Here is a 19491-nt window from a genome sequence, read left to right on the forward strand (position 1 = left end):
ATGGCAGTAACTTGTAGGTCTGTATGTTTGAACTCTTGTGTCATGAGTTTGTGGTTGAAGGCGAAGGAAAAAATCAGGCTCATCAAACTGGTTCTAAACCATCTTTTGTTGCATGTCTTGTTTAGGGTTAGTCAATCTTTATTTTATGAGGTCATTAATAAAAACTCTGTTAGTACAAAAAAACTGTTGTTACCAAATAGTACGAGGTGATTTCAGTCTCCCTAAAAGTAACATATGAGTTACAGTGATGGTCAGTTTGTTTGATACAAAATATGGTAATTATGAAACAATAAGGTTGTTTTTGTTCCACAGGGAAACAATTAAATGTATTAAAGCATGGTTAGTACAAACATCAAAAGATTGATGGAAAAAAAGTAATGAATTTTCAGCTAAAATCATATTGATGCCAAATGATGCTCTCTCCTTGGTTCAGTGTACATAGGAGGGGGTAAATAGCTTAGAATGTACATAATTTATTCAAAATTATGTGTTAAGAGTAGCACAGTACAAAAACTTTTTTTTTACCAAGGGTGTAGCAAATCATACTTTTTAGGAGTGTTGTACATGAAAATATATTTATAAATTCTGAATTGTCTTTAAGAAAAAAAGTGATTAAACTTAATTTGGCAATTGTTTGGATGATATAAACTTTGTCATTACCGAGTGATACAATTATGGTCCCTTCAGGTTTGTGTTGATGAGACTTGCTTTTAATTGTACCAAAGTTTAAAAATATGGTGAGCTGATTTGTAGCTTGTAAGGTCTTTTCGGTATCAACACCTAGCCGTCATTCCATTTCTCCTCTTATTTAAAATACAGTTTTGGTATGTCTGAGAACATGTTAGCACTGAGAATGTTTGTAAAAATTAGAGCTCTAATCTGCAGTAAAAGAAAAATCTAATTTGCTGCAAATATTGTTATTTTAATGATGTAAAATGGTGTATCGTTGGAGTTGTGATCTCCTCTTTGGGTGGGGACTCACTACCCGAGCCTCGGCCGTCCACGAGTCGGCAGTCGCCGCAGTCGCTAGCAGCTGGCCGTTTGTCCGGCAGGAACGCCATCCCCTTCACGCCCACCCAGGTGGAGGCGATACGCGCCGGCATGCAGCCCGGCCTGACGCTGGTGGTGGGGCCTCCCGGCACGGGCAAGACGGACGTGGCCGTTCAGATCATCTCCAACCTGTACCACAACTTCCCGACCCAGCGCACCCTCATCGTGACGCACTCCAACCAGGCCCTCAACCAGCTGTTCGAGAAGATCATGGCGCTGGACATCGACGAGCGGCACTTGCTCCGTCTGGGGCACGGCGAGGAGGCGCTCGAGACCGAGAAGGACTTCAGCAGGTTAGAGTCCTAGTCATGTACCAGCCCTGAGAAACACTTGAGAACACAAGTCATATACCAGCCCTGAGAAACACTTGAGAACACAAGTCATATACCAGCCCTGAGAAACACTTGAGAACACAAGTCATATACCAGCCCTGAGAAACACTTGAGAACACAAGTCATATACCAGCCCTGAGAAACACTTGAGAACACAAGTCATATACCAGCCCTGAGAAACACTTGAGAACACAAGTCATGTACCAGCCCTGAGAAACACTTGAGAACACAAGTCATATACCAGCCCTGAGAAACACTTGAGAACACAAGTCATGTACCAGCCCTGAGAAACACTTGAGAACACAAGTCATGTACCAGCCCTGAGAAACACTTGAGAACACAAGTCATGTACCAGCCCTGAGAAACACTTGAGAACACAAGTCATGTACCAGCCCTGAGAAACACTTGAGAACACAAGTCATATACCAGCCCTGAGAAACACTTGAGAACACAAGTCATATACCAGCCCTGAGAAACACTTGAGAACACAAGTCATGTACCAGCCCTGAGAAACACTTGAGAACACAAGTCATGTACCAGCCCTGAGAAACACTTGAGAACACAAGTCATATACCAGCCCTGAGAAACACTTGAGAACACAAGTCATATACCAGCCCTGAGAAACACTTGAGAACACAAGTCATGTACCAGCCCTGAGAAACACTTGAGAACACAAGTCATGTACCAGCCCTGAGAAACACTTGAGAACACAAGTCATGTACCAGCCCTGAGAAACACTTGAGAACACAAGTCATGTACCAGCCCTGAGAAACACTTGAGAACACAAGTCATGTACCAGCCCTGAGAAACACTTGAGAACACAAGTCATATACCAGCCCTGAGAAACACTTGAGAACACAAGTCATATACCAGCCCTGAGAAACACTTGAGAACACAAGTCATGTACCAGCCCTGAGAAACACTTGAGAACACAAGTCATGTACCAGCCCTGAGAAACACTTGAGAACACAAGTCATATACCAGCCCTGAGAAACACTTGAGAACACAAGTCATATACCAGCCCTGAGAAACACTTGAGAACACAAGTCATGTACCAGCCCTGAGAAACACTTGAGAACACAAGTCATGTACCAGCCCTGAGAAACACTTGAGAACACAAGTCATATACCAGCCCTGAGAAACACTTGAGAACACAAGTCATGTACCAGCCCTGAGAAACACTTGAGAACACAAGTCATGTACCAGCCCTGAGAAACACTTGAGAACACAAGTCATGTACCAGCCCTGAGAAACACTTGAGAACACAAGTCATGTACCAGCCCTGAGAAACACTTGAGAACACAAGTCATATACCAGCCCTGAGAAACACTTGAGAACACAAGTCATATACCAGCCCTGAGAAACACTTGAGAACACAAGTCATGTACCAGCCCTGAGAAACACTTGAGAACACAAGTCATGTACCAGCCCTGAGAAACACTTGAGAACACAAGTCATGTACCAGCCCTGAGAAACACTTGAGAACACAAGTCATATACCAGCCCTGAGAAACACTTGAGAACACAAGTCATATACCAGCCCTGAGAAACACTTGAGAACACAAGTCATGTACCAGCCCTGAGAAACACTTGAGAACACAAGTCATGTACCAGCCCTGAGAAACACTTGAGAACACAAGTCATGTACCAGCCCTGAGAAACACTTGAGAACACAAGTCATATACCAGCCTTGGGAAGCACTTTTTGACCACAAGTCATATACCAGCCTTGGGAAGCACTTTAGTCCACAAGACATATACCAGCTTTGGGAAGCACTTTAGATCACTAGTCATATACCAACCTTGGGGAAGCACTTTAGTCCACAAGACATATACCAGCTTTGGGGAAGCACTTTAGGCCACTAGTCATATACCAACCTTGGGGAAGCACTTTAGACCACTAGTCATATACCAACCTTGGGGAAGCACTTTAGTCCACAAGACATATACCAGCTTTGGGAAGCACTTTAGACCACTAGTCATATACCAGCCTTGGGAAGCACTTCTAGACCACAAATCATATACCAACCTTGGGGAAGCACTTTAGACTACCACATATACCAGCTTTGGGAAGCACTTTGACTTTAGGCCACAAGTCTGATACCATATTTTTTTTTCCAGGCTTTAAGATAATTGTGCTTTTATGGTCTTCATTCAGTGACTCAGTGTGCTATTTTTATGTATTTTTGTATAACATCTTGCTGTAGATGAATATCTTAAGTTTCATTGATTTTATGATTACCAGCTTCCTTCAAAATCCTGTGTTTATGGTTAAAAACTTATCCAAGCTGTCGCCAATGGTGGTGTTCTCGTCAAGAGTTTGGTTTTTGTAAAGGTTTTTTTAGGTCTAAATATTCTTGTGCATCGAAGATGAGTGAAATGAACAAAAAAAAACAATACTGCACTTGGCTGTGGGGGGGGGGGGGGGGGGGAAATCCTTAAAAGTCCTGAAATTGGTTGACCGGGTATTAGCAGTTGCCCCGCACTTGGTTGTAAGCAGGGCCGGCGCGTCCGTACAGGCGAACTAGGCAACCGCCTAGGTCGCCAAGTAGCTGGGGGCGGCGCAGCACGACACATAACAGCTCATACAATATGTTTAACGATTATCGAAACTAGATGAAAATGGATTTTTGTAACAGTTTGGAATGTTTATATATTGATATAAGTAATTATTTAAAGTCCACTGTGACCTGTTTATGATTTGTAATAAGTAAAAAAAGTAAAAAAAAACACAAGCCTGCTTACATTTGATTGTTGACTAAATCTTAGGCTTACGTGATGTATTTTGAAGTAAGGAAAATTTTTTTTTGTGTGTCCGTTGGGAAGGGGGGGGGGGGGGACATTAAGTTTTTTCGTCTAGGGCGCCAATTTACCTTGAACCGGCCCTGGTTGTGAGGCAGAGAGCACAGGGACGAGACTCCGGCCCCTTGCGGGTGGTGACTGGAGGGGGAAGGAACTACCGTGCGCAGGTACGGACGGGTGAACTACGTGCTCGCCAAGCGACTGGACCTGCTCACGGAGGTCCAGAGGCTGCAGGAGAGCCTGGACGTGGCCGGGGACGTGGCGTACACATGCGAGACGGCTGGCCACTTCTACCTGTACCAGGTGCTGGCGCGCTGGGAGCGCTTCCTGAGCCGCGTCCGGCCGCGCGTCGGCAAGGTACGCGTGTGTTCGCTTCAGGAATCTGGTAGCTCTTCACAACTTTCCTTGCAACCGGGGAAGAATGATTCGAAACAATTTCCGTGGACGTATGCCGTTGCTGGTTTGCACTGTAAATGACGATAACACAATTCGCGGGTGCGCGGGAATAAGTCAAATATTGGCAAAAAAGGGTTTTTTTATGGTATGAAATAAAGGAGAACAAGCTCTACAAATTGGCCCAAATGGGTTAAGTCTAGCACCCTTGTGTGTTATTCTATGGCACTGAACTTTTGTAATGATTAGTTACTGATCTTGCATACTTGGAAGAACTTTAAATGCTTAATATCTTAATTTAAGTAATTTTTACATATCCCCTTTTTCCTGCGCACCCGCAAATTGTTCACTCAGTAATGACTGGTCTAAGCTGAAACTGCAGTCATTGCTATTACGTGATGAAATTCTACATTATTTTAAATACAAATGAAATCTCATTACAGAGTACCACACTTATAAGGATTTCTCACTTTAATGTAGTACATAGTAGCATTGGTGGTAAACATATTTAAAAAAAAAAAAAATCACGTATTCTGCTGCAGGAATGTATGCAGAATTTAATTTGGTTTGATGGTGGGGGGGGGGGGGGGAGAGCCACTTTGCTCAATGTTTGCTTTCAAATGCTTTGGTGGTTAAGATAGATTTTTTTAAGATTTTTTTTTTTTTTGGGGGGGGGGGGGGGGGTTATATATACCCTCACATCTTCTCTCCTGTATGTACCTGTTTCTGCTATGACACAAGATTGAACGGCATTCTCCATTGAACGGAAAATTAAGATTGAAATTGTATAATTTTCACCACTGTTACAGATTGTTCCAGTGAAGACAGTAAAAGAGGAATTCCCCTTCCACTGCTTCTTCGACAACGCGCCGAAGCCTCTGCTGAAAGGCCGCAGTTACGAGGAGGACATGGAAATAGCGGAGGGCTGCTTCCGCTACATCCAGAAGATCTTCACCCAGCTGGAAGAGTTCCGGGCGTTCGAGCTGCTGCGGAGCGGGCTGGACCGGTCCAAGTACCTGCTGGTCAAGGAAGCGAAGGTCATAGCCATGACGTGCACCCACGCCGCGCTCAAGAGGAGGGAGTTGGTTGATCTCGGTTGGTTGGTCGTAGTGCTCCTTCTAGCGCATGCCTTCGTTGCAAGTGCAGAACGGTGGAACTGCATTATAAAATACCTCTCTTTAATGTATTTATCACTGTAATGCGTGTATTTGCAAGGATCTGTTTTGGCAACAAAAAAAAATATTAGAGAACCTTATTTCAATTTATTACGATATCTTTTTTTTTTTTTTTTTGCTATTCTATTTTAAATTTAAAATAGTTTTACTATACTTTTGAGTAAATAAAAAAAAAGTGTTTACTCTTAAAATATTTCTGGTATGAAAAAATGATTTAGTAGTTGTGTGTACAAGAACAGTGAAACGAACGTGGATGCTGGGCCATGGCAGGGTTCAAGTACGACAACATCCTGATGGAGGAGGCGGCCCAGATCCTGGAGATAGAGACGTTCATCCCGCTGCTGCTGCAGAACCCGGAGGACGGCTACAGCCGCCTGAAGCGCTGGATCATGATCGGGGACCACCACCAGCTGCCGCCCGTCATCAAGAACATGGCCTTCCAGAAGTACTCCAACATGGAGCAGTCGCTGTTCACGCGCATCGTGAGGCTGGGCGCCCCCACCGTCGACCTGGACGGCCAGGGCCGTGCGAGGCCTAGGTGCGGAGGAGACACATCACCCTAATATAGTGGAGTCCCACTAATCCGAACCAATTGGGGCTGAGACCTGTTTATTATTACCGTATTTCTGAATTGCGTAGCTAAATAACTGCCGCAATGAAACAGGAGTAAGCCGTCACGTAACACAGCCTGTAACACTTTTACAAGCACAAAACTTTCATAGATCTTGATAACCGGGTCAAGACATCAAAAATAATTTTTCAAATACAAAAAAAATTCAAGAGTCCTTTATTTTTTTTTTTTTAATATTTTGCACCCTAAACTCGTTTGAATTAGCAAAATTTTCGGATTAGCAGATTTTTTGAATTATGTAGTGGGACTCCACTGTATAACTAACATTAAGTATACAGTGAAGGGTCTTTAATCCAGCGTGTTTGGACCACTGCCATGCCGGATTAGCAATTTTGCTGGATTATCGTACATCAGTACAGTTTTACTCTAGGCCCTGTGGTGTTGCCTGATTTTTTTGGTTCCCGTTTCGGTTCCTTTAAAATATCCGACTCGGAACCGACTTGAAATTGTTGGTTTTGGCTCCGGGTATTTTTCGTACATGCCTGTTGCCTTGCATAGGATATGTTTTATCATGCAGGAAGGGTGAACATAGTTTAAACCATACCACACAGTGTAACCATGCCAAAATTTTCCATTTTAATAAGGTATAGGATAACCTTTCAAAAAGTATACATTCATTTAAAGTTTAAATTTCTTGGTTCTTCAGAAGTGGTATAAGTAGGCTTTTAGGAATTTTTTTAATTTGAATCAAATGTATTTATTGAATATAAAATTATTCATGAATATTGAATATTTTTCAAATCCTTGTACATCCCTATTTATAAGTTAAAAATTATAACAGGCTTTCACTGTAATATTGTGGAATACTTATTAATATTTAGTACAACTGTACATAAATTTTAAAATCGATGCATTGTAAATGTATTTTTTGTAGTATATATGTATCTAATCATGCCCATGTAACTTTTTTCTCCCACGTTTGGCTTACTAGGGTAGGTAAAATAATATGGCAACATAGCACTCAAGTTTTGTTTTTGGTATTTTGAACAGATCCTTAGTGACTTTATTTTTTGAAAAATCCTGTCGTGATGTAAAGTGAAAATAAAGCCTCTGTTGAGGATGGTTTTTAAGTGGGGATGTTGTCGACATGTGGAGCTTGTGTTCCAGCATCTGCAACCTGTACAACTGGCGCTACAAGAGGCTGGGCAACCTCTCGCACGTGGAGCAGTGGCCCGAGTACCGGGTGGCCAACCCTGGCTTCTGGTACGACTTCCAGCTGGTGAACGTGGAGGACTTCAACGGGGTGGGCGAGTCGGAGCCCAGTCCATACTTCTACCAGGTGCGTCGGGCTGTTGGGCTGTGCCGCGGTGCGATCGCATCAGCTTTCAACAGCTGGGAACTGAAACTCCTTTAGTTATCATATCACTATGGACAGGGTTTTATTTTTTAGGCAAATTTCATTTTCAAAAAGGAGATTTCAGTGTTTTTTATTTTTTTTTAATTTTTACTAACAGTCTTCATAAATATACCATATTACTAAAAAAAATATTACACTTAAATCTTTAATGATACTTATTCACCTAAAAAGTTTCATATAATAATTTATACTAAGCATGTCTTACACTCGCAACAATAAAAATTAATTGGCCGTAATGTAAAAATGAGTTACTAATAACAGTTGCAAGATCAAAATTTAAAACCTCTCAATTTTTCCAATATATGTATTTAGAACATTCATTTTGATCCAAATAAATTATGTTATTTGAATTTACTTAATAAAAGATAACATTTTTGCGATCTGATGGTGCTTTATTGTGCCTTAACTTGAATTTCGGTGTTAGATGGTGTATTGGGAAGGTTTTTTCGGTGTTATTTCAGTTTAATTGCAACTCACCATATAATCATGTCCCTAGTAATTACTTATCTACAGTGAAACCAGGTGTATGACATTTTAAAATAACTCTATGAACAACACGCCATAGCTGCTTTACACTAGTTGTCATAGGAAAACCTCAAGACTGGAAAAAAAATCATGAAATTAATTTAAATCAATCTGGTCTGAAAAAAAAGTGTGTGTGTGTGGAGTTCACACGTGACAGAAGTGAAATTTCTTGCTTATTATATTATAAGGTATAAGAAAGATAATTCTTTTGTACAAGTATACAACATGAAAATATGAGAGTGTGAAAAAATATGCTAGTGTGCAAGTATGCTTACATGTAAGTTTGCAAGTATGCAAGTATGCTGCGTTTTCTATCTCTCCCCTGCCATCTTCTTCTCTACTGGTTCCCCTCTACCTATCTATTCCTCTCATGCGATCGGAATTTTCGTAATGCTTGAAAATTGTAGCCCCCTCAGCAAAGAAGTTTCACTTCAAAAATGAGAGTTGATCAACTCAAATTAATTTATTTTTTAGCTGCTGCAAATATCAGTGGTGTGAGGAAGTCACATCCAAAGCCATATACTTAATGTTTTGGAAATATAGTTTGAAATATTTAATGTTTTTTGTCAGTTGATTTCTAATGTAATAAGTTATTACAGAATCTGGCGGAGGCAGAATACTGCGTGGCGGTATTCATGTACATGCGCCTGTTGGGGTATCCAGCCGAGAAGATATCAATTCTCACGACTTACAACGGTCAGAAACATCTTATACGTGATGTCATCAACATAAGATGTGCCACCAACCCACTTATTGGTCGTCCTCACAAGGTTAGTGTTTATACTCATCATAAGGATTTTAAACACCAAAGATATGTGCTTAACAGGATGCATTGGCATGCCATTGCTAGTGTTTACCCAACTGACACAACCAACTTCAAATAAATACAAATTAATAATGACTTTGTACATGACAACTCTTTCAACATACATATCTTATTCCATTCAGTGAATGTTTATATTCTATATCGCATCCGCCCCATTTCAAGTCGTCCATTGGTGGTTTGCTCGAAGTGTTCTGCATGCCTTGTGGCAACCATCTGCAAGGGCAGTTGTCAACAGTTGTCAAATATCGGTGAAGATGGCTACAAAAAAGGCATGCTGAAACTTCGGTCTAACCGTCAATAATACAGAACCTCGCCTCAACTCCAGAGTTGCTACAATATTGGTATTCCAAAACTCACTGACTTTTTTTTAGGTCTTCTAGACCTTAATTGTCAAGTTAACCTGACTTTCCAGACAAGAATGGTCACACGGTGCACTTGATGTAGGCACATCAAAATGAATGGCCGGGTAGGAAAATTAGTGCTGTATTTGAAAAGAATTAATATTGATTTGCCTAACTATCAAATGTAGCCTATCGAACTTGCATGTGAACATGTTTATATCTTTTTGATGTGTGACATCTTAGCTCTACTGTACAGAATTTGGTGGGAGAAATTTTGTGAATACAGTAGGAGTCAAGGAATGGAAATGTGTAACAGCCATGTGCAACCATCTGTGGCGAATGGCACGAACCAAATTTTACAAAGAACAAGGAAAACTTTATACAGTAGAATCCCGCCGATGCGACCTCCCTCTGATACGTCCATTCCGTTTATACGACCGTTTTTTGAGAAACTGTGAAAAATTTGAGCAGAGAAAGTCAAAAATTTAGTAAAATCGGCTGAAAAACAAGTCTGTTACACTTTGTTGGGTACTATGTGTTCACGTTTATCTTGGCGAACGCTGTACTGTAAGCAGGCAGGCATATAAAAGACGGCTAAAAATAGATACCACCCCTCTAGACTGTCCATGCTACCTGATAGCATCTAAGCGCGCGTCTGTTGCCGCCCTGGTCCTGTGCCTTTGTCTTGCGACTGGTTATTGTGATCTTGCCAGCTGCATCAGGTGTCACTGGCCACACAAAGCTGTGTTCACTGTGTTAACGACGTCGCCAGGTGTTTGGTTCTCGGCTATTTTTCTGTAACATCGCTGACTTCGCACATGTGCAGATAAACAAAAAAAAAGGTCTGGAATTATGCTATACACCTTGGACTCGCTTACCCCGAACAATGGGTTCCGATAAATACTCACGCTAAGTAAATTCACGTCACGCGAGTTCGGCCATGCTAGCCGGCTGGTGGTTATTTTTGTTCAAAACGTGGTGAAGGAACTTGTGTAGATCAGGTAGAAAACATTCAGCTGTAAACGAAAGATATAAGAACAATGCTGTCCTGAAATGCTGTGACATGTTTTTGGAGTAGATAATCACAGCGACAGACCGACAGGATGCGCTCCCGCCCTTGCCGTCAGCGATGTTTATTTTGACAGCTCAAGCAATTATCTTTTCCCCGTCACTTCAGAGCGTAAAAAAAGGAAAAAAACACGGAATGCAGATGGAAAAGTAACTATGCAGTAAAATAAATATATTTACGGCCCTGCTAAATTTTTCTATTCAATAAAATTCGAGGTATTAGTGATTTTTCAGCAGAAACTGCTGTGTGACTAATAAACAAATTGTATCATAATAACTTATAAAGTATTTATTAACGGCGAAGGACAGTCGTATAAGCCCATTAAAATATTTATTTTGCCGAGAATGGACTATACAACCTGGCTTTTGTCGCCCGCGGTGTGGGTGGGGAGGAGGATGCTGACAGTTTCTCACGCAGGTTGAAATAAGGGAGGGAATGTGTTGAAATGTTAGTTGGAAAAAAAAGGGGGGGGGTGTTTTTACATGGTTTTGTGGCTCTGGGAGTGATTAACCTTGAAGAATTAGCAGGGGATGGGAGAGGTAAGCGTCATGTCACGTATGACGTCAAGCCGCCGCTACCGCCAGCCTGGCCGGACGAGTTTCTTATGCTCTCGCAGAAGCTACCACAGTGGCTTTTCGTGCGGGCGGGTTAAGATAACATGACAGCTGAGACGGCTTTTCATGCGATAGTGGACGTGCCGAGCTCGGCTAGACACTGCCCGAGCGGCATTCACGTGTATGTATCCGACGATGCGGTGACACCCCGAATTCTCTATTGCGATCATTCCGTTTGTAAGTCAGTTTTTCTGGAAACCGTGAGGGGTCGCATCAGCGGGATTCTACTGTACTAACTATTTTATGAATTTTAACAATATGGGCAGTATTTTAATTAAATACCTTGTTAAAAAATTGGTCCAAAGCTAGGTTTTAGTATTTTTTTAATGTTATTTTCGCTTTTATCGAAGCTATTTCATTGTTTAGTTTAAAATTTTGCTGTTCTAATATAATGGTTCAATAGTCAACAGCTGCTCCGGCAGCAAATTCTAGAGGCTGGTGCGGAAACTACGTTTAATTCACGTCCAGAAATGTTGTTGAAAACACAATTTGCGTATATTTATCATGCTTGGCATTATTTTAAAGTTTCTACGTTAAATTTTGTGTCCAAGTTTCATATTATAAGTGTATTTGCAACATGAGAACATATTAATATTTTTGTTACTGAGGTTATATGTAAAACATCACTGGTGAGTATTGAAAGACTTGCTCACTTATTTTTTTTAATCCTTGTTAAACTCGGTTGCTTGTGGTAACATGTCTACAATTTTGCAATATGAAGGTAAATTAAATTAACAATTTGATGGTGTTTCATATTTTACAATTTTTTGAGGTACTTAGTTGTTGGTGAAACCATTATATGTAGTCCATTTCACTTTTGTTATAAAAAAAAATCCAGGAATATTTGGTTTTTTTTCCCGGACTTCTCTGGATATTTCCTGGCCTTTTTCCCCTCTGTTTTCTGTATCTGCAGCAATCCTGAACCCCGAAGCCAATAGGTAATTCTTCACACGGGTCTAGTTTAGGCTTTGAATATATATACTGTATAGAAGTCGCCAGCCCAGGTTAAAATTTTTAATATGGTTTGAGGTAGTTGGTTAATTCACCGCCGCAATCGCCACCAACTCTAGGGCATCGACTTGTGGTGCCCTAGCGGACAAGTGTCGAACTCTTCAAACACCCCTTCCCCACCCTCCCTCAAACATGCGTTGTCCTCCACCCACCCTCTACCCCACCTCTCATCCCTACAGTTTTGTGATGCACAAACTACCGTTGAACGACCTTGAGCTGCAGTGAATGATGGGTGGGGGGGTGCGGGGGAATGACAGCGGGCGACAGTGCTGCGCTCTAACGTGCAAATAACAACCTAAGACGATACAGGGTGTTACGGCAGCGCCCTGCAGCAGTGAAGTTCCCAAGCTGCTCATCTTACGCTCCTGGAAAAACGTAGAGTAAATCCTATCCACTCGCGACTTCTATACAGTATATATGTTCAAAGGTTTAGGACAGCCGTGTCGTGACGTTGGTCGCAGGTGACGACCGTGGACAAGTACCAAGGGCAGCAGAACGACTTCATCCTGCTGTCGCTGGTGCGCACCAAGGCCGTGGGACACTTGCGGGACGTGAGGAGACTCGTGGTGGCCATGTCCCGGGCCCGCCTCGGTCTCTACGTGTTCGCCAGGGTCTCGCTGTTCAAGAACTGCTTCGAGCTCACCCCCGCCTTCAGCCAGGTACGTACTCGCAGAACTTGGCATCCCCTGTCCATCATAAGTTTTTTGAAGTGGAACTTCTTTACAGCCTGTAGAAGTGACGTCGTAAGATTACAGCAGCAGAAAAGAAAATACTTGGAGCTAACAAGCTGGGAGTCAGAGAACTGTGAGACTCTTTGCAGGTTTTTTTATTTCAATCTTTGTTAGAATTACTTTATGGCCAGTGTGAACTTCCATTGTGTACTTACTAGCCCACAGATGGCGGCAGCAGCGGTGCTTAATAGCACGTTTCTATTGGAGCACACCTGCATACTTATGTACTAACATTAGGGATGTGCGAGTACCCGATATTTTCGGGTACGGTTCAAATCCACAATTACCCGAACCCGGGATCGTTGTGCATACATGGATTCGAACAGTATTACGAATATTCACAAAAGTTATAAATTAATTTAATACGGCTCAAAAATACTAGCAGCGAAAAATAAAATTAGGCTACTATTACGTAAGTATTTATAATATGATGTATCCAAGAAAGATATGTAAATTAAATAATTAACACAGTGACATTAAAAGAATTTCGAGAAATATCGAAGAGCTTAAACTGTAATTACGAATTTCATCGTATAGCAAACTATAAACTAAAAACAATTACATACCTACAAGAAAAAAACATATTGGCTATATATTGGAGAAAAAATGGTTTCGTTTGCTGAAACGTTTATAAAACTGAGATTTCCCTGTGGCGTGCAATTTATTACGATTGAGTTGGAGAATCCAATATGTTTTGGTTTTCATATTTTAAAGTGTTTATTAATTAAGTTTACATAATTATAAATGTTTCAATCTCAGTGTAATAAATAATTGCCAGTAGTTACAGTTAGACAAAGAGAACGCAAATTATTTTTAAATTAATAAGTTATTTTTAATTATTCTGTGCTTAATATTCAGAATCGGATTCATATCTCAAATATTGCCAGGGATTATAATTGGATTCGAACCGAACTGAAAATCAAGGATTCACACATCCCTACAAGTTTTTGAAGTGGAACTTCTTTACAGCCTGTAGAATAAGTTAAAGTGACGTCATAGGATTACAGCAACAGAAAAGAAAATACTTGGATCTAATAAGCTGAGAGTCAGAGAACTGTGAGACTCTTTGCAGGTTTTTTCATTTCAATGTTTGTTACAATTCCTTATGGCCGGTGTGAACTTCCATTGTGTACTTACTAGCCCACAGATGGCAGCAGCAGTGCTAAATAGCACGTTTCTATTGGAGCGCACCTGCATACTTACGTACTAACGTACTTGCTCACTCGCATGTGATACTACATACCACACTTGATACATCAGTACCTATATGCTTGTATGCTTACATACTTATTTCAAATATTAAGTGTTCCCAACAAATTGTGATATTTTACTTTAAAAGTGCGTGGCAACCAAGGACCTTTTTTCTTTTAGTTTTCATTTGGGTTTTACAACTCATAGACAACCAGTTTATTAGAAACAAGAAAACACTACAATATTTATCCTTGTATGGGCCCACACATTGTATGGCAATTTTTTGTTTAAAAACATGTAGAGTGATTCTTATGCAAGTTTTTCGTTGTGGGTAAAAAAAAAAAATTGTAATTAATATTGCACTGTGTTAAAAATGTGCTTAAATAACTGCGTGTGTTGGTTTTTTAAAAATATCTTACAAGTAAATATATATTATCTAGTTAAAATATTTAAGCAGTTCAAGTTAACATCAAGAACTGCGCCATTATGCTACGTCTGCCGCCTGATAGCCTGCAGCCTGTTGGCAGGCTTCCCGGCTGCTGCCGGTAAGTGATGTGGCTGTCTACCACCAGGCTGACATACTGAAATACTAAAACTCACACGACATTTGTTCTGTTCTTGAGCTACATGCATTGGTTAAAACACAAATTTAAAACTTAATTTATGTTGTGTGCAAAGTAAAAGCCACGTATAGTTCTTCTTAATATCTAATACCAAAAGATTTTAAAAATTTCTTAAATAAAATTGAATAAAAAATAATATTTTGAGAAAATTTTTATTACCACATTTACAAAATTCAAAGCTTTATTGACACTAATGCCAGCTAACCTTTTTTTTTTTACCTATAATGCTATTCATGTGAGGAATAATTTCCCTGGTGGCTGCAAAACTATGGATCTCAGCCATAAGTTTGAAGGTTCATAAATGTATCTGATATGAAATAATAGCTTATTATTTATAAAGTAGCCAGTTGCATTATTCTTTAACCTGGAAAGTTTCATTTAAGTGATCCATTGGGTAATAATTTCTGGTTATTCACAAAAATATTAAAAAACAGGACTTTGACAGCTTGTTGTACAAAGGAAGCAGAACAGTGTATCCATTGAATATAATAGACGAGCGGGCAGATGCGTAACGGCAGAATGAATGACTGTTGTGTGTGCAGCTAATGGCCAGACCGTTGCAACTGTACATAGCGCCGCAGGAGACGTACCCCACCCAGAGACTGTACACCATGACACCGGCAGGAGAACCACTTGTCGTCGCAGACATGGCACAGATGGCCGCCTTTGTCTACGACTTCTACATTCAGAAGGTGCAGGCGATGAAGAGTGCTTTCTACGTGAGTAAACCTTTCATTTATACTTATTAGTTATTATGTAGTGGGGAGAAAGCATGTATGTCAATAATATGTTTATTTTTTCTTTAAATTCTTCTATGGTTGGATGTGGGTAATAGAAAAGAAATCTGAATTGACTTGTGTAATATGACTTACATAAAATATCTCAATATCATGCTTTTTCCTGCCAGTCCAAAACTGATAACTGACATTGCTGCTGAAATTGTGGGAAAAGTGACTGAAAGTGTGTAAAGTTGTGTAAAAAGATAAGTTTATGTCTAGCAAAAAATGAATTTAGAGAGGAAACTACAGTCAAACTTCTCTGAAACGACCCCTCACGGTTCCCAGGAATAGAGTTGTAATAGATGTTTTCCGAAATTTTCAGTTCATTTCAAAAAAAACCCCCCCCCCCCCCCCCCCCCCACTCGCTAAGAAACCAGCCGCACAATGGCAGGATGCTGTCACTCACAATGCTAGACGGCTTCGCTTTAAACCCACTTCAACCTTCATGACAAGTCCGTCGCCCTACAGGCCACCTCTAAAGAAAATATGTCAAAAGACAGTTTATTTTTACTGGTTAGTTTACATGTACGTCTTCTGCTTGCCGTAATTAAATACACTAGAACCCGGATTTAACGAAGCAGTGATTTTACGAATACATTCTCGGGAACCGTCAAAAAATTGGACATTTTGACCAAAATGTGAAAATCAGAAAAAAAAATAATAAAGAAAAACCGAAATGAAATGAAAGAGCATTAAAATCTGTTAATTTTAACACACAGCGTTTTTTGTGTCGGCTTTAATACTTCCAATAATGTTCATGTAAGAATAACAAAAAATAATGGGACATTTCCTTTAATAATATGGCAGCAGTAGGTTCTGCAACGCGAGTGGGCGCACACGAAGCTCGCCTGGCTGGCTGGCGACAGCGGCTTCATGACGCATAAGCTCACCCCTTCCTCCCCTAGTTAACATTCTTCAAGGCTAGCTCATCCCTCCCAGACACACAAACCTTCTAGTGTCCTCCCTTGTAACACCCCAACTTCGCTCCCCTTTGAAAAACCTTCAGTGAGAAAATGCTCTTTTCACCCTCCCTTCTCCCGTAAAATTGGACTATTATGAAAATAACCACCAGCCGGCTAGCATAGCTGAACTCGCGTGACGCGAATTCCTTTAGCGCGAGTATTTTATGTATTTGGATATATTTAGGGAAGGGAGGGGGGGGGGGGGAGAGGAAAATTGGCCCGAATTCTCTATTGCGACCATTCCGTTTATAAGTCAGTTTTTCTGGAAACCGTGAGGGGTCGCATCAGCGGGATTCTACATTCCTTTTCATAGGACCCTTGCTATTAAAATACATTTATATTTAAGTTTGAAAGCTTGTAAATTCCTTGCCAGAAATGACTAAACTCGAACTTGGTGTGAAAAGTGACATATTTTGACATACAGTAGAATCCCGCTGATGCGACCCCTCACGGTTTCCGGAAAAACGGACTTATAACGGAATGGTCGCAATAGAGAATTCGGGCCAATTTTTACCCCCCCCCCCCCCCCCCCCCCCCCGCCCCCCCCACCACAAATATATCCAAATACATAAAATACTCGCGCTAAATGAATTTGCGTCACGTCGGCTGGTTGTTATTTTCGTTCAAAACGTGGCGAAGAAACTTGTGTGGATCAGGTAGAAAACATTCGGCTATAAACGAAAGATATAGGAACAATGCTATCCTGAAATGCTGTGACATGTTTTTGGAGTAGATAATAACAGCAACAGACCGACAGGATGCGCTCCCGCCTTTGCCGTCAGCGAAGTTTATTTTGACAGCTCAAGCAATTATCTTTTCCACGTCCCTTCGCAGCGTAAAAAAAAGAAGGAAAAAAAAATGTTGGAATGCAGATGGAAAAATAACTATGCAGTAAAATAAATATATTTACGGCCCTCCTAAATTTTTCTATTCAATAAAATTCGAGTTATTAGTGATTTTTCAGCAGAAACTGCTGTGTGACTAATAAACAAATTGTATCATAATAACTCAAACTTATAAAGTATTTATTAACGGCGAAGGACAGTCGTATAAGCCCATAAAAATATTTATTTTACCGAGAATGGACTATACAAGACAACCTGGCTTTTGCCGCACGCGGTGTGGGAGGGGAGGAAGATGCTGACAGTTTCTCATGCAGAAGGTTGAAATAAGGGAGGGAATGTGTTGAAATGTTATTTGGAAAGGGGGGGGGGGGGGTGTAAGATAACATGACAGCTGAGACGGCTTTTCGTGCGATAGTGGAGCGCCGAGCTCGGCTAGATACTGCCGCGTGGACAGTCTAGAGGGGTGGTATCTATTTTTAGCCGCCTTTTGTATACCTGCCTGCTTACAGTAAAGCTCCCGCCAAGATAAACGTGAACACATAGCACCCAACAAAGTGTAACAGACTTGTTTTTCAGCCGATTTTACTCAAATTTTCAACTTTCTCTGCTTAATTTTTTCACGGTTTCTCAAAAAAACGGTCGTATAAACGGAATGGACGCATCAGAGGGGGATCACATCGGCGGGATTCTACTGTACCGAATAAAATCAAGCTGCTGTCACCAAACAAAGCATAAAACGGCGTGGTCGCTGCGTTATTTCTCGCGCGAGAGGCGAGACGTGGAATGTTAGAATAAAGATAAATGCGGGGGAGACAGACGGCAGCCTGTGTGTTTCCTGCGTGGGGAATAAATGGCGTAGCTTTTTTTTTTTATTTTGCTGGGAGAAGTGACCTTTTTCTATCAACCCACGGGAAAAGATAATTGCTTGAGCTGTCAAAATAAACATAGCTGCGGCAGTTAAAACAAGTCGGCAATCGGCAAGAGAAACGCAGTAACACGCTACTCACCACAAGAAACTTATTTTCTGTCCGATTTTCTTCAGATTTTCGGCAATTTTTTCACGGTTCCTCGAAATCGGGTTGTAATAAAGAGGTGGTCGCAATAAATGGGGTCGCAACAAAAAGGTTTTACGTATTGCTATTTCAATGATTGCTTGGTTGGTTTGTCATAATTCTTTGGGAACGATTTTCGTCAAAAATGTAATTTTAAAAATATATACAAACACACATATTAGTGATGGGTGGAATCCCAATTTTCTCTAATAATATAGTAATATAGAAAAAATTAAAAATGTTAACTATGGTGCTGAAACATTAATACCTTTATATACATACTTGTTTCACACACTTAAGTTTCCAATATCTATACATGATAAATTTCCAATATTTTGGGGAATGGTAAGAGGATAGGTTTGCAGAAAAAAAATTAAATACGTAGTAACTTGCACAAGTTATCAGTGTTCAATTTTTTAAATTACTTCATTCCCCCTAATATTTTTCTTTGAATCTTTTTCCTCCATCCTTTATATATACATATATGTATATAAATTTTTCAAATGCAAATAAAATCTCCAATGAATAATGATAAAAATTTTGACACTGTTATAATGTACTTTTCCAAATTTATTAGAAGGAAGATCAATTGCAAAGAAATTAAAAATAAATAAACAAAATTTGAACAGCAGAATGATAGAAGATAGTGTCGAATATAAAATAAAGTAACAGCGCATGAATTTGTGCGAAGATAAAGATGGGAGAGAGATGTGGGCAAACTTGCACGAAGCTTGAGATGAACGGGATTAGGAACCTGATGTCATCACATGATACTGTATTTACTAGCATATAGGTCGCCATCGCATATAGGTCGCACCCATAATTTGAGGTCTTGAATTTGGTATTTAAGATTCCCCCCATATAGGTCGCACCGGTAATTTAATGACGCGAACGGCCGGCGCGCCGTGCACGAAAGAGTTAACGGGTACTGTAAAACTCCGCTACTACGAGAGCTGATAATGGCGTGATAAATTGTTGTAACAAGTACTCGTAATAACCGAATATAGAAAATTGAAGTCAAGTTATATTCCTGACTTCTTAAAATGTCTTAATTGTAGACTATAACTCGAAAACAGTGCTTTGTATTGAAAAAATGCACAGAATAAAAGTTGTAGTAAATTTAATTACGAATAAAAAAGGCCTGTTATGATTTTTTTACATCTACAGCGGTTTTCGTTATGGGT

The 19491-nt window shown here is 40.3% G+C and overlaps 1 protein-coding gene across 1 annotated transcript in view; it reads left to right on the top strand.

Moving 5' to 3' along the window:
* The window catches only part of LOC134535932 (RNA helicase aquarius), a 143110-nt gene that overhangs the window by 122372 nt on the left and 1247 nt on the right, over window positions 1-19491 (top strand). The window contains exons 18-25 of the mRNA XM_063375326.1: window positions 1053-1343; window positions 4350-4539; window positions 5385-5670; window positions 6021-6288; window positions 7489-7660; window positions 8863-9033; window positions 12586-12783; window positions 15212-15388. Coding sequence (XP_063231396.1) covers window positions 1053-1343; window positions 4350-4539; window positions 5385-5670; window positions 6021-6288; window positions 7489-7660; window positions 8863-9033; window positions 12586-12783; window positions 15212-15388 — 1753 coding nt within the window. The remainder of the gene's footprint in view (window positions 1-1052; window positions 1344-4349; window positions 4540-5384; window positions 5671-6020; window positions 6289-7488; window positions 7661-8862; window positions 9034-12585; window positions 12784-15211; window positions 15389-19491) is intronic.

This window comes from Bacillus rossius, chromosome 10 (genome assembly GCF_032445375.1).
Source record: "Bacillus rossius redtenbacheri isolate Brsri chromosome 10, Brsri_v3, whole genome shotgun sequence".
Taxonomy (NCBI): Eukaryota; Metazoa; Arthropoda; class Insecta; order Phasmatodea; family Bacillidae; genus Bacillus; species Bacillus rossius.